At 35.2% G+C, this 15233-nt stretch overlaps 2 protein-coding genes across 2 annotated transcripts; both read right to left on the bottom strand.

Moving 5' to 3' along the window:
* Positions 1-481: 481 nt before the first annotated feature.
* On the bottom strand, positions 482-2229 carry LOC113110475 (C-type mannose receptor 2-like). Its single transcript, XM_026274652.1, has 5 exons — positions 2070-2229; positions 1633-1992; positions 1197-1532; positions 973-1073; positions 482-812 (listed from the first exon to the last, which is right to left on the bottom strand). The coding sequence occupies exons 1-5, from the start codon at positions 2104-2106 to the stop codon at positions 708-710; spliced, it is 939 nt and encodes a 312-aa protein (XP_026130437.1). The 5' UTR covers positions 2107-2229; the 3' UTR covers positions 482-707.
* A 2038-nt stretch (positions 2230-4267) lies between these two features.
* LOC113040228 (uncharacterized) lies at positions 4268-8593 on the bottom strand. The gene is made up of 7 exons (XM_026198555.1): positions 8557-8593; positions 8264-8479; positions 7683-8018; positions 7457-7557; positions 7135-7236; positions 5155-5188; positions 4268-4305 (listed from the first exon to the last, which is right to left on the bottom strand). Exons 1-7 carry the CDS (start codon positions 8591-8593, stop codon positions 4268-4270), a joined length of 864 nt encoding a protein of 287 aa, XP_026054340.1.
* Positions 8594-15233: the final 6640 nt, after the last annotated feature.

The raw sequence follows: 15233 nt of genomic DNA, 5'->3' as shown, positions 1-15233 counted from the left end.
CCAGATCTATACTTGTGCTCTTATTATTTCAGTTATTTTGCCCTTAATGTAAATGAAAACGTGCAAACAAGATTCTTGCTATTGTGAATTTATTTTGATGTTAATGCGTGGTTTATATACATGTTGCTGCCGATTGGTCTGACATTTTTAACACATCCACCAAACAAGAGAAAATGTACCTAAACTCCGCTGCACACTGTTACTGTTGTTCAAACCGGAAACCGCCGCAAAACGTTGCACACCGGTTTGAGCTTGAACTTGCTCCTGTTCTACTTCGAGAGGTTAGAACTGTCCGTCTGTGCTTTTTCACTCCTCCCCTAACTGCTTTTCTTAGTATAAACATCATTCAGTGTAAATTGTGATAATTGTAATTAATCATCACAATTACAATTTCAAGGGAATAATCAATAATTATGATTTTTGAAATAATCGTGCAGCCCTACTATCTAGCCATCCATCCATCCATCCATCCATCCATCTAATGTGTACTGGCCTAAAGGTTAATGAACTGAAAGTCTCGCACATTCAATATAAATTCTCAGCATTCTTTCTTAAAATGTATTTGTGTACTTCCATGCATTCTTCTGTTCTATTTACAGGATGTATTGTTTCTAAAATATGCTGACAATCCTGAAGCATCTTTAATACACTTTAATATGTTTAAATGGGTACACAGATTACTGTCTATCACTTTCATTATTATAATTTTATGTACGGTTGCTCTGCTGATGAAACACCTCTCCACCTTCACTCTTTCTCCAGCTTATTTTTCTTTCCACTTCCAGTCCCTTGCTCTTCAGCCTTTTACTTATCTGGAAAGAATCACATAAAACATGGAAGATTATGCCACACTTATTCATCTATACGTACGAGACAATTATGTGGGATGCTGGTTTGGTGTAATGTATTTTAAGCCATTTTAGTTTTCGTTGGGTGTAACAATTCAACGATGTGTTTAAGATGAATACAAACCTGCTTCAGAAAGGCCGTCTGTAGCAAAGGATCATTCAATGAGCATTTTCCATTACAGGTCAATTTCAGTCGGACAATCTGATTTCTAATTAATTCATCATCTGCAGAAATAAAGAGTTAAAGTCATTCTCAAAATAAAAGATACATGAACAAATTAAAACTTATCATAGTTGTTTCAAGTCATTTTGTTTTGATAAATTGATTTTGTTAGATGCTAAACTCACCTCCATAGCAGATAAAAGGCTGCTGTAGATCACAGCTGTATTGAGTCCATTTTCCAGAATCAGTTCTTGACATACCAACACAGTCATCAGATCCTGAACTCTGGGATGGTTGACCTGCTGCCCAGTGTCTGAAGAAGAGACTCCATTTATCAGACCATTCCCAAGAGTCCCGGAACAGACCAATCCAGATGTAACATCCAGATAAAAGAATCTTATTTATCTGGTTATTTTGCTCAGAGTTGTTGATGGTGGGCAGGTCTGTGTAATTCTGTCTGCAGTAACTCTGAGCATCACTCCAGGTTATAGGGCTCTGTATCATGTTGTATCCAGAATTTTCTACTGAGAGATGCAAAGAAACAATCATGCAGTGCTTATCTTTTTTTTTTGTCCCCAGTCAAAATTCACATTCACAAATTTAAAAGTACAGGGAACTCACCATAGCACACAAAATATCGCTTATTAGCACATGACATATCATGCCAAACACCGTTAACAGTAGCTACACAATCCCCATCCTCATCTGGCTGTTCTGAATCCCAGTTATAGTACTGAGAAGTTGTGTTTTCTCCATTAGACCAACCCCAGCGTTTCTGTGTCCCCCTCTTCATTCCAATCCACACTGATCCACTGTATCCAGCATCCACTATATTTACCAGCCTGTTCACATCATCCATGCTGTCTACAGTAGCCAGATCAGTGAATCTCTCTCTGCAGTAACTCTGAGCCTCTGGCCACGACATTCTCACATTTATATAGTGATACTGACGAGAAAGAGCAGAACTGCTCCAGAAGAGCCCTGTTAAAATCAACATGTTAAACCATCTATATGTGAACACATCATCATAAATACAGATTACAAATGACCACACCAACCTGACAGCAGAAGCAGCACAAACAGACTCCCATCCATGACTGCTCTCACAGAGCCACACTCCTGTCACCACTGTCTGCTGTTTCTAATAGGAGAATATGTGAAACTGAAGCCTTACCTTTCTTCACAGGGGTGACGAATGCACACAGAACACTGCACATGGGTGCTGTAATTAATGTTGAAAAACGTTTTAGAGAATTTCCTTAATTAAACATCAGACAGTGTGGAATTTGCAAGCTTGCGTCCGGTAACTAAACCGCAGCTGGCTTGATCTCCATAAGCTGCCTGAAAAACTAATTTTCAAAGAAACTATGAAAACAAGTAAGACTATTGTAAGCTTTTGAATCATCCGTTGCTCATCTGTGGGCAACAAAATATGCTTGAAACATACAAAAGCATTCAACATGATTTAAAAAAAAAAGAGTAAAGCCTTGTGTAAATAATAGATACAGTTTAACCAAATGTCGCATTGATGTTACAAATAAAACTGGATTTGTGCAAAATGACAGTGGTACATGAGCCCAACAACTGAACTGGAAGTCTGCTGGAACTGAGGTCTGCAGGATGGTAGCTCTCCAGGAGCAGGGTTGGAGATCCCTGGCTTAGTCCATTGCTGTTTACTCTGCTGATACACAACTGTGCAGCAAAACCACATCATTAAAGTCAGCATACAGAGAGGAGATGCTCAGGTATCAGGCTGGTGCAAAGTCAACAACCTGTCTTTGAACAAGAATAAAAGAGATGGCTGTTGACTTTAGAAGAGCACACATCATCAACTCTCTGCTAAACATCAATGGTTCCTCTGTGGAGATCGTCAGGAGCACCAAATTCATCTGTGCTCATCTGATGGTGAATATCACCTGGGGCCTGTTTCAATAAGGAGGTTTAACCAACTCTTGAGTTGACTTACTCTGAGATGGGAAACTCTGAGTTTTCGTGTTCAGAACAGCTGAATTGTGTAAGTTTAGTCAACTCTGAGTAGGTTGACTCTGAGTTTAGTCCATGCACCAAGAGTATTTAATATATTCAGTATTTCTTCCAAACAATTCATTAAAGTTCCGCTAATTAATGTTACATTTACTGCAACTTTTACAATGGATTATACTTCTCATAGTTATAATGTATTAAAAGACTCATATCTTGCAATTTTTCCTATGCTACTTTACTTAAAGTGGACAGAGGCCACTTAAAAGTTGTAGCAATAATAACAACAACAACAACAACATTTTTTTTCTCTCTCAAACAAATAGGATCAGATCAGATGAATGTGTAATATGACACATTTACTTTGAACTATTTTTGTTGTAATATCAGTTTGATTATTTTGATGGTACCTTTAGACAGCTGATGATAAGGGACTGTTCATTCATTATAATGCCTTAAGAATACCCTTATAATGTTTTATAAATACAGGTTTCATAGAAAGTGTTACCAATTATTATTTTTTTTTTAATCAAATCACCTCCCTTCCCTTTAATGGTAACTGGTAACACTGACATGCAGGCAAACAAATATGTCAAATTTAAGCGTTCAAGTGTTATTTTAAAATAATGTATTCATTTTAATTTGACATTTTTATGATATAAGTATTAGCTTTTCATCAACTCATAAAACCCCTCTTTAATTTACCCCAATTTGAAAAACCTTGGAGTAATGTTATGTTTGTTTCATTTGATCAAAGCAATCTTAAATGAATCCAAAATGTAGTCAGAATACCTGAAATAAGTCATCTAGATTATTTTACTGACTACAATTTGCATCCTTTAATTTGTAATCAGTACCAGAGTACGATTTCTAAGAGATTTGCACTGAGATTTGCCATTTTGGAAGGTTTTAAATGACCAGCCACATGAACAAAGTTAGTCATTTGCAAAAAAAAAAAAAAGAAGGTGTTGGAAATTTGTGCATGTGAAAGTTGAAAATGTTTATCCACTATCTTATGAGTGAATAATTCTGAATCTAAAATTGTTTTTTATTATGATTGCAATTATTTATCATTATTGTTTACACATGAAGCATTTCCATAAAAGAGTTTTTTTTTTTTTTTATAAGGTGGCATTTTTGCATGGTTGGTCTATATGTAAATAGAAAAGGGCTACTCCTGTACTAAATTCATAGGTTGATTTATTCAAGGCTAATCCTTTAGTCCTGGTTTTGCAATGCAAATTTACTGTCAACTTTTCAAACTTGGAATTTGTAACTAGAAGGCTGCTGGTTTATTCTCCATAAGCTGCATGGCTAAAACAAAGTACAATTAGGAAACTGTAGCACAAGTAACATGTAAATAAGACTAAGTATGACATTTAGACACCACTGAAAATATATTTAAATTCTATTGTTAGATTTACTGATAGGGATTAAAATCACATGATCACAAGAACAAAACTTCAAGTTGAGTTTTTGTGTAAATGTGAAAGAAGAATCATATTTTTCAAATAACGTTTTATCGAAAGGCTTCTAGTGACAGGTACAACCCAAATGTTTAAACCAAATATACAATCTTTTACAATTTTTTAGAGGTAGCTATTTTCTTTGTGGATGATTTTTCAAAAGCATTCGAACCCGATAAGTCACGTTACAAGCTAGTTCTACGTGCCCAACACATTACTGCCGTTGTATATCATTACTACCCTCGTATTTCACCTTGTGTCACATTGCAGGGTGGAGCTATGGTAGATTTGCACTAAGTAATAGACACTTTTAAGTAAAATGCACTTAATTTAGATCCCCCCAGGAAACAAGGCTAAATAGCTTATACAATTTTTTTTATACAGAAAATCCAGGTTAGGTTCATAGAGTAAGTTACCAAGTTAACTGACTCTGCGTATGAGTTACCTCTCTTTCAGAAACGGGCTTAATTTACCCTGCTTTCTCGGGTTTGACAAACCTCCCATTCTGAAACAGAAAACTCAGAGTTTCCCTCCCTTCAGGGTTAACATACGCAGAGTTTTCACTTAACCTCCTTTCTTAAACCGGCCCCTGGTCTCTTAACACCAGCTGCATATTGAAGAATGCCCAGAAGTGTCTCTACTTTCGCAAAGGCTGAGGAAAGCTCACCTCTCTTTCTCCAGCTTATTTTGCTCTCACTTTCCAGCCCCATGTTCTTCAGCTTTTCATTTATCTGGAAGACCAGCAAGGAAGATAAAGAACAAAAAACATCACATATACAGGCTACAAATCATCTATAGACCTAAATAACAAAATCAACAGCAACAATATTAATGATATGAGTAGTATTGTCGTGTACACTGTCATGAAATGTATTTTAAGGCATTGTTTTTTTTAACTGCTTCACCCTGCTGTACACACTCTGCAAGCTTTTGCAACAGAAACTGAAACTGAACACAGTGTTTGAATTATATACACGCCTCATTGAGACCGTTTGTCTCAAATAATCATTTACTGTGCATTTTCCATTTCAGTTCAATTTCACTCGGACAATCTGTTTTCTAATCACTTTTCACCCGGAGCAGTGATTCTCAATCTTTTTTCTCCACACAGAAAACAGAACCATTATAACCATACATAATTCTTATTCACAATGATATGTGTTGTAACACAAAACATGATAGAGAAAGCATCCAATGAAGTGACTAATGGAAGAACAAAGTCAGATTGGATAACAGGTTAGTTGGTGGAGTTGGGGTTGGAGGAGGGAGTTAGTTGCAAGCACACAAAACAGGTAGATCCAAACACAGTGTTTATTAGAGTATCCAAAATCAATAATCCAGTCACGCAAAGGTGGAAATCCAGGTAAGCAGTCCAAAAACAAGTAACATGAACAATGGCAAGGAAATACAGGGTGACATAAGACAAGGACTCCATAACAATGACTGAAACAAACAGGGTATATATAGACAGGTGCAAACAATGTAAGTGGGAAAAACTGTGTGCAATGAAGACTGATTTTGTCCAATAAAGAAGGAATATAATTTGAACTATTGTTTTAACTATGTATGTTTTTATTATTAGCTATTTTATTACTTTATTTATTTATTGCATTGTATTAAATAATTTAAATGTAAATTCACAGTAGTAAAGGCAACCTAATATAAAGTGGGACCCTAAATTTATTTCCCTCCTCACTAAAATACATACCTAAACTCCTATTACCATTTATTTATATTTATATTATTTATATTTACATTTAAGCATTTAACTTTAAAAAATGTTATGTATGCGTCTTATTTGTAAACTGAACTCATGACCATGCTGTGGTTAGTGTCATACTAAACACCAAATAATCTTTAAAAACTCTACATCTGCTATTCTGATGCTCTATTCTACTAGCCAAACTAATAACACACTGTACTTCTGTGTAACTTAATATGCAATTAAAATCCTTACAAGGCAATACTTTTTTATACAAACTTGAATGTGTTCTCATATACAATAGTGTACTTCTGCATTTTTCTCAGAGTTGTACGGTAGCAAAGATCCAGACAATCATAATTTATAGTATGGCTCGATTGGATATAAAATGAAACAAGTAATGTATATTTCAGAAATACTTATAGTAAATATTCAGGTTTGCACCAGAAGTACTTAGTTATATGTACTATTCTTAATGGGTAAATACCTTTTAGTTTTGTGATACACAGACAGAATCATTTACATGTAATAGTATCTTGTTTTGAAAGAAACAGCCAGTTTTTGCATAAAATGTAGTCTAAATGTAAAGAGAAAATGGATACTCCCATGTTCATGAACTCACAGAGGTAGGATTTCAAGGTTTTATTCTTACAATTCAAATTGATTTGTCCTCAAATACTTCTGTGCTAAACCTTAATGTTGTTATGACAAAATAAATATACATAAATAATTGAGAACTAGATCATAAATTATTTATTTACTAAATAAATCATTCATTTTAGTTATTTACAGAACGTAAAAAAAATTCACGATTGATTCCATTAAATAAATATATTATGCAGTATCACAATTCATGATCATCTTCAATGATGGTTATTATTACTACCTCCCAGTTCTTTCAAATAATATAGTAAGTAGTTATATTTGTTTACTTTAGAGAGATTACTGCTTATTACATTTGTTATTTGAACTGGCTGTGTGGTTTCTTTCCAGATGAAACACCTCTTCACCTTCTCTCTTTCTCCAGTTTATTTTGCTCTCACTTTCCAGCCCCATGATCTTCAGCTTTTCACTCATCTGGAAAACCAGCAAGAAATTATTAAATTATCTGTGAAATATCATCACACTCCTGTTGGATACATATTATTTTTAACCCTAACAACAACACTGATGATGATATGAGTGGTGCTGGTTGGTTATAAGCTATACTTGATATATTTGCCATTCTTGGCAAATTCTAGTGCAACAACACAATTTGACAATGAAACTAAAATGGTTGTTTAAAGCAGATGCAAACCTCATTCAGCATGGCCGTCTGCAGGGACAGATCATTCAATGTGCATTTTCCATAACAGGACAATTTCAGTCTGATGATCTGTTTTTTAATGAACTTGTCATCTAGAGAAATACAGAGCTGAGTCATAGATAAATAAATAAATGAAAACATTGAATAGTTGTTTGTAAATATTTGTTTCAAATCTTCTTGTTTGAATTATTTGATTCTGTGAACTGGGGAAACTCACCTCCATAGCAGATAAAAGGCTGCTGTAGATCACAGCTGTATTGAGCCCATTTCCCAGAATCAGTTCTTGACATACCAACACAGTCATCAGATCCTGAACTCTGGGATGGTTGACCTGCTGCCCAGTGTCTGAAGAAGAGACTCCATTTATCAGACCATTCCCAAGAGTCCAGGAACAGACCAATCCAGATGTACCATCCAGATAAAATAATGTTATTTATCTGGTTATTTTGCTCAGAGTTGTTGATTGTGGGCAGGTCTCTGTAATTCTGTCTGCAGTAACTCTGAGCATCACTCCAGATTTTAGCACTCCTTACCAATATGTATCCGGAATTTTCTATCAAGAGACAAAAAGAAACAATCATTCAGTGCTTAGCTTTCTTTTCCCAGTTAAAATTCACATTTACATTCACAAATTGAAAAGAACTGGGAACTCACCATAGCACACAAAATATCGCTTATAGCTACATAACATATCATGCCAAACACCGTTATAAGTAGCTACACAATCTCCATCCCAATTTGGCTGTGCCGAAGCCCAGTTATAGTACTGAGAAGTTGTGTTTTCTCCATTAGACCAACCCCAGCGTTTCTGTGTCCCCCTCTTCAGTCCAATCCACACTGATCCACTGTATCCAGCATCCACTATATTTACCAGCCTGTTCACATCATCCATGCTGTCTACAGTAGCCAGATCAGTGAATCTCTCTCTGCAGTAACTCTGAGCCTCTGGCCACGACATTCTCACATTTATATAGTGATACTGACGAGAAAGAGCAGAACTGCTCGGGAAGAGCCCTGTTAAAATCAACATGTTAAACCATCTATATGTGAACACATCATCATAAATACAGATTACAAATGACCACACCAACCTGACAGCAGAAGCAGCACAAACAGACTCCCGTCCATGACTGCTTTTACAGATCCTCTCTACTGTTTATCACCACTTTCTGCTGCTGTATTCTAATTAGTAGGAAAGTAGGAAAATAAGTGGAACCGAAACCTATCTATTCTAATCTAATGCCACTATTGATAAGTGAAAAGAGAATCTAAAAATCACATTACACATTTCATAATTTTGCCATTAAAATTTGTAACAAAATGTAAAGGTTATATTTTTATCTGTTTTTGTACTACATTTCCTTTACACACAGTGTCACTTCTATGAAAGATGTTTATATATATATATATATATATATATATATATATATATATATATATATATATATAAATAGTGTGTGTGTGTATGTGTGTGTGTGTGTGTGTGTGTTTCACTTCTATGAAAGATTTTTATTTTTATTTTTGTTCTGTATATATTTTAAATTTCTACTGTATGTGTCTCATCTGTGCTGCGTTGAGTAGTAAACAGTCTCATTACACATAAATCCTTGGAATCATGTCCTCATTTATCGGATTGCTGGGGAAAACATTTGCAAATTAACTCACCAAATTAACATGGTTGCCAGATAAACACAGGAAATCCAAATATGGGCATGACGAGTTGAATCACAAAATACTTGTCCTAAATGCACACTTGCTGCCCTCTACAGGAACTACTTCTGGTGTCACCTGATCAGGGTCAATTACAGGGATTTTAAGTGTTTAAACTGACAGTGTTACATCCATTCTCAGCAGGCCTGGTTCTACAGGGATGCTAGAAGATGTTAATGCAATGGCCAATCAGAAGCATTTAAATTATAATCTGGATTTCTGTGTTTAGTGCTGAGCAGATCCTCTCATTAAAACACACAAAGGGCAGACTCACTGCAAACATGACATTACTAGTAAGTAGCTTCATGAGACCACAGTCAGTTGAAGAGAGTGACATATTTGAAATTATTATAAAGGGAGTGCTATTTTTGTGCTTTCTAGGCTATAATCCATTCAGAATTTGAATATCAGAATTTTTGTTTTTCATGCTGCCAAGAGCCACATACACGGCCACATACATGCTGCAAAGCTATGAGAGTGACATCCACATATAAATGCTGTATTCACTCTCAGAATTGCAATGACTGACATAATCATAGCACGGGTCAGATATACAAATACCATCTTAATTTAATTTACGTATTACTAAAGGATTTGCACACTTTTTACACTCTTATCTGCATAACAAATGGCGATTTCATACAAAAATATAATCTGCATTATTAGAAATTAACAGTAGCTTAATTACATTAGCATTTTAAACTAGAGCATTAGTTTCAGACTATGATTATGGTGGCATAAATAATGTGCAGTGATGGGGGCCTTCATGATGCTCTAAAGGATATAGTTCATGATTTTACTTTCATGTTTTGTCCATTTTAAATTATTGATGGCGAAAGGAAGGTTTTTGCAGCATAACTTTCCTCTGAACTGCATCTCAAAACGATTTGTGGTCATCTGGTGGTCAAAGGATGAACAGCTGCTAACAAACTAATGTGTTACGATTTGGCAATGACAAAATTAAATATGCAAATGAGAAATAAATGCATAATTAATAATTGCATAATATGTGATCTCAACCACGCCACAGTCATTTGACTTACTGTATAGGCAAGGTTCATGTTCAGCTTCATATGAATTACATGATGATGATGATGATAATAATAATGCGAACTAGCTATTTCTAATGGATGAATATTTCTGCATCTACAATTATTTTATTATTGTTTCAGATTACACAGGAAGTGAATCATTTCCATGAAAGAGTAACTTATATTTAAAGAAACAAGCAACTTTTGCATAGCTAGTCAAAATGTAAATACAGGGGCGGATCTAGAAAAACATTGATGGGGTGGCAAGGAGGGGGCAGGAATTTTTGAGGGGTGGCAACATATGGCAGACGTATATGTACTGAATTTAGTTACAGTTATCACAGATTGATGATAAATATATGTGCACACTACAAAAGGACACAGGCTATCATTTACAAACTTAATCTCATGCAATCAATGTCTTGCATTTGAAACAGTTATAACAAACATTACAAACATATAAGGAATAAGTGACCATACCCATAAGCACCACCACACTCACTAATGCATACAGTATGCATCTACACGTAATTAAGAGCATTACAAAAGGTTTAGTGTTATCAATATGTCAATTTATTATAAGAAACACAGGACTTTAACAGCCAATGACATTTCCAGCTGGGGAGACTCAACTGATTTTCTACTGTTTAGAGTTAATCATCATCTAACTCAACCAGTCAAGAGCTAGATTTAACCTTAGATGTTATATGAATATGGTCCCTGAAGCATAGGTTTTATTAGCTGACAATAATAATAAATAAATAAACATTATAGGCACAAATTCAAATGTAGTTTTAGAAATTGTTTCTGAAAAATATGGTGTTATTGTTTTGGCAAGTTTAAATTAAAACTAAAATTTAGATTAAAACTTCTATGAAACTTATTGTGTGATATTCCTTTAAAATAATTTTTTAGTGTATATTTTTTTAAGTATATTTTACTAAGCAATTTCTTACATAATTTCTTTGAGTTAGACCAAACTTTTATTTTGGTGGGTTGTAACCAGTTTCTGTGTTTTTTAATTAATTATTATTATTAGCTAATAGGAAGTATAGCATATAAAGTATGCTAATACTTGACGTAAAGCATACTCTACTGTGCAATAGTACTATATTTCTGTTTGAATTTCTTCAAGTTATACCAAAAGTTTATTTTGACAGGTTGTCGTAAAGACATTGCCGTTTCTGTCAGTCTGTGTATACGATACGAATGAATGATGATAGTTTTATCAAATTAAATGGTGAAATCCTCTCATAGCGTGCTGGAGTGCACATGTGTAGCATACATCATGCATCAATATAGTGAAGAGCTGAAAACACCACGCGTGCTTCAGTGTGTGTGTGTGTGTGTGAGCACACATTCCCAGAGACGTGTATAACAACACCTTAAGGGTTCCCATAAGCAGGATTTATTGTTGTGCCCCCCTTCCTCAAATATGATGATGGAAAAAACACCTACTATGGGGGTGAAAAAATAACTTTAATCAAATAAAAAACTAAATGAATAAATTGTATTATTTACAAATCACAATTGTAGCTCTCGAAATTTAAGTGGCTATAACTTTATTATGACTCTAATTTATTTTATAGTCCCAAGCATTCAGAAATCATGCAAAATGAAACTAAGCAGTTTTACTATGATAAAACCATGGTTCATTTTTGTAAGGGTTGTGATATGCACGTTTTTTTGTTGAAGAAATTATAAAGCCTGTGTCATCTAACAAAAAGGTGGCCAAAAACTAAAGATTAAGTGAATATTTGAATGAAATGTTTGGTCAGTAGCCTAAACAAGGATTTGATTGTCCTGTAAGTGTAACAGCAGCAATCATGGCATTTGTAATAACATGTAAATAAATAGTTTATTTTGTATTTGCCTACATTATGTATTTTAACAGTGTTATTATTAACCAATCATTATTGCCTCATTATTTTTTTATATAATGCATTTTAAGCCATTTTAAAGACTATTGATGGCTGGTCTGTTTTTATAGCAATGACAACAACAACAACAACAACAAAAATATTACAGTATATTAATACTTTGTAAATTATTAGAGTTTGGGGTTCGCGAATCATTTGAGTCAGTTCGGGAGTTCAAAGCGGATTCGCGAATCATTTGAGTCAGTTTGAGGATTGCAAATCATTTGGATCAGTTCGGGAGTTCGTAGTGGGATCGCGAATCATTTGAGTCAGTTATGGGGATCGCGAATCATTTGAGTCAGTTTGTGAGTTTGGAACGGGATCGCGAATCATTTGAGTCAATTCGGGAGTTCAAAGCGGGTTCGCGAATCATTTGAGTCATTTTGGGGATGGCAAACCATTTGAATCAGTTCGGGAGTTCGGAGCGGGTTCGCGAATCATTTGAGTCAGTTCGGGAGTTCAAAGCGGGTTCACGAATCATTTGAGTCCGTTTGGGGATCGCGAATCATTTGAATCAGTTCGGGAGTTCGTAGCGGGATCGCGAATCATTTGAGTCAGTTATGGGGATCGCGAATCATTTGAGTCAGTTTGGGAGTTCGGAGCGGGATCGCGAATCATTTGAGTCAGTTTGGGAGATCGGAGCGGGTTCGCGAATAATTTGAATCGGTTCGAGAGTTCGGAGCGGCTTCGCGGATCATTTGAATCAGTTTGGGAGTTCGTAGCGGGTTCGCGAATCATTTGAGTCAGTTCGGGAGTTCAAAGCGGGTTCGCGAATCATTTGAGTCAGTTCGGGAGTTCGGGGCAGGATCACGAATCAAGAAAGATTCGCGCTTGTAAATTTTCAAGTTGGCCATAACCTTTAATTCGTTGCTGTCAACTGTCTGTCAACGGTAGATCCGCCCCTGTGTAAATAGAAAGCTGAGTCTGTAGGTTAACTCAATCATCAACGCTAATCTGTGTTTATTAGCCAGCTCCTTTCAAAACAGTGCTGCTTTGTGGCCATCTGGTGGTCAAATTATGAATATTTAGCACCTAACAAACAACAAATATGATCTTCATGAACTTAACACCAGACCCCAGTCCATGCACAGAGAAACATAAGCAGTATGGCCTGTTTTGCTAAAGGTGACAATATAAGTAAATTTCCAATTTATCACCAAAATAAATAAATAATAAATGTTAAAAAGGCTATTGTAATGTGGGGTTTGTTTCTGTTTTGGGGTTTTGTTTCATGTTCATGTTTTTATGTATTTTATTTAGTTATTTTTTATGTCATGCTTCCCTTGCCCTCTTGTCTTCATACGATTGGTTGCTCTTGTTCATTGTGTCATGTTCTGATTAGTTTGTCTTGTCATTTATCAGTTCTGTTTACTAGTCATGTGCCTTGCTCCCCATTGGTTTGTTCATGTCATGTGTCCATCTTTGTCTGTTATAAGTAGTCAGGTCTTTGCCCTTGTGCCTTTGTCGTGTATTAACGTTGTAACCTGATGTCGGTGAGTCTGGTCTGTTCATGCCACGTCGAGTCTGTTCAAGTCAAGTCTGTTCCTCGTCAAGTATTTGTTTATTGTTTGGATTATGTCTGGATGTTTGGATTATCACCTTTGTAAATAAACTGCCCTTGGGTTCATCTACGCTCGATATATGCAATTGTTACCTTATTATCTACTTATAATATAATTATTATAATTTCAAAACACACAGAGAGAGAGAGAGAGAGAGAGAGAGAGAGAGACAGACAGACAGACATTTCTACTTAAGAATTTAAAGGACTGCTCCAATGATAATGAATAAAACAAAATTGATCCGAACTTCAGTTTTATAAAGCAATTTTTATTTTTAACATATAGTATATTAAAGTAATATATTAAATCAGCCATCAATTTCAAAAGAAAAACACTTAAGCTAATTACATTTTTTTTTACACATCTCTATCACCTGAGAATGCATGGGAATAATATGTACAGGATGATTTCTGCCAAACAAATTTCCATTAATAATGAAAATGACATGAACTACTTTAATTTTACGCATAGCTTATATATACCTCTTCCCCGGGCACCGCAGCATAAATGGCTGCCTTCTGCTCTGGGTGTGTGTTTATGGTGTGTGTGAGTTCACTGTGTGTGTGCATTTTGGATGGGTTAAATGCAGAGCATGAATTTGGAGAATATGGGTCACCATACTTTGCTGTATGTCACGCCATTCACTTTAGTTCTTTTTGCATAAAACTTTCAATGATTTCAATTTAAATATTTCCTTTCTAAACTATAGTATTAAATGGTATATTTAGAACAGAAAAAGTCAAAGAAAAATAATTTGACAATCATTTAAAAACATATTTTATCACTAATAATGATGTTTAAACAATGGATGATACTACAAATACTTAGTTCCTTAAAACAATCTACTTTTACTATAAATCTTTGATGTAATTTGAACCTATTTGAAAGTTGAAATAGATAAATAGAATATTACTGCTTATTACATAGATTATTTGAACTTGCTCTCGGTTTTCTCTCCTGATGAAACACTTCTCCATCTTCCCCCTTTCTCCAGCTTAATTTTCTGTCACTTTCCAGCCCCATGCTCTTCAGCTTTTTGCTTATCTAGACCAGCAACAAAGAATCAAAACCTAATAACTGCAACAATGTGAAATGAGCTATAGGGTGTTGTGGATGTTTGCCAGGGAACAGTCATTCATTCAGAATTTGACAATGAAACTGAACTCAGAGTTTAAGAGGGATACAAACCTCATTCAGAATTGCCCACTGTAGTGAAGGATCACCCAGTGTGCATTTTCCATTACAGGACAGTTTCACTCTGACAACCTGTTTTTTAATTAGCTTGTCATCTAGAGAAATACAGAGTTAAAATCATCATCAACACAGAATAAATGAAAACATATCACAGTTGTTTTAAAGCCTGTTTCAAATCTCTTGTTTGAATGGAAACTCACCTCCATAGCAGATAAAAGGCTGCTTTAGATTACAACTATATTGAGCCCATTTCCTTTCCATAGTTGCTGACATGCCAGCACAGTTACTAGACACTAAATTCAGTAATGGTTGATCTGCTGCCCAGTATCTAAAGAAGTAGCCCCACTGATTC

The sequence above is a fragment of the Carassius auratus genome, chromosome 2 (assembly GCF_003368295.1).
Source record: "Carassius auratus strain Wakin chromosome 2, ASM336829v1, whole genome shotgun sequence".
Classification (NCBI taxonomy): domain Eukaryota; kingdom Metazoa; phylum Chordata; class Actinopteri; order Cypriniformes; family Cyprinidae; genus Carassius; species Carassius auratus.
This window is presented reverse-complemented; position numbering and strand designations above follow the sequence as displayed.

Coding starts and splice junctions, on each gene's coding strand:
- LOC113110475 (XM_026274652.1), bottom strand. CDS start 2,106: ATGGATGGGAGTCTGTTTGTGCTGCTTCTGCTGTCAG. Junction 1,533..1,632: donor GCGATATTTTGTGTGCTATG/GTGAGTTCCCTG, acceptor ATCTCTCAGTAG/AAAATTCTGGATACAACATG. Junction 1,074..1,196: donor GCCTTTTATCTGCTATGGAG/GTGAGTTTAGCA, acceptor TTATTTCTGCAG/ATGATGAATTAATTAGAAAT.
- LOC113040228 (XM_026198555.1), bottom strand. CDS start 8,593: ATGGACGGGAGTCTGTTTGTGCTGCTTCTGCTGTCAG. Junction 8,480..8,556: donor TGTGCTGCTTCTGCTGTCAG/GTTGGTGTGGTC, acceptor TGATTTTAACAG/GGCTCTTCCCGAGCAGTTCT. Junction 8,019..8,263: donor GGGGACACAGAAACGCTGGG/GTTGGTCTAATG, acceptor GTCTCTTGATAG/AAAATTCCGGATACATATTG.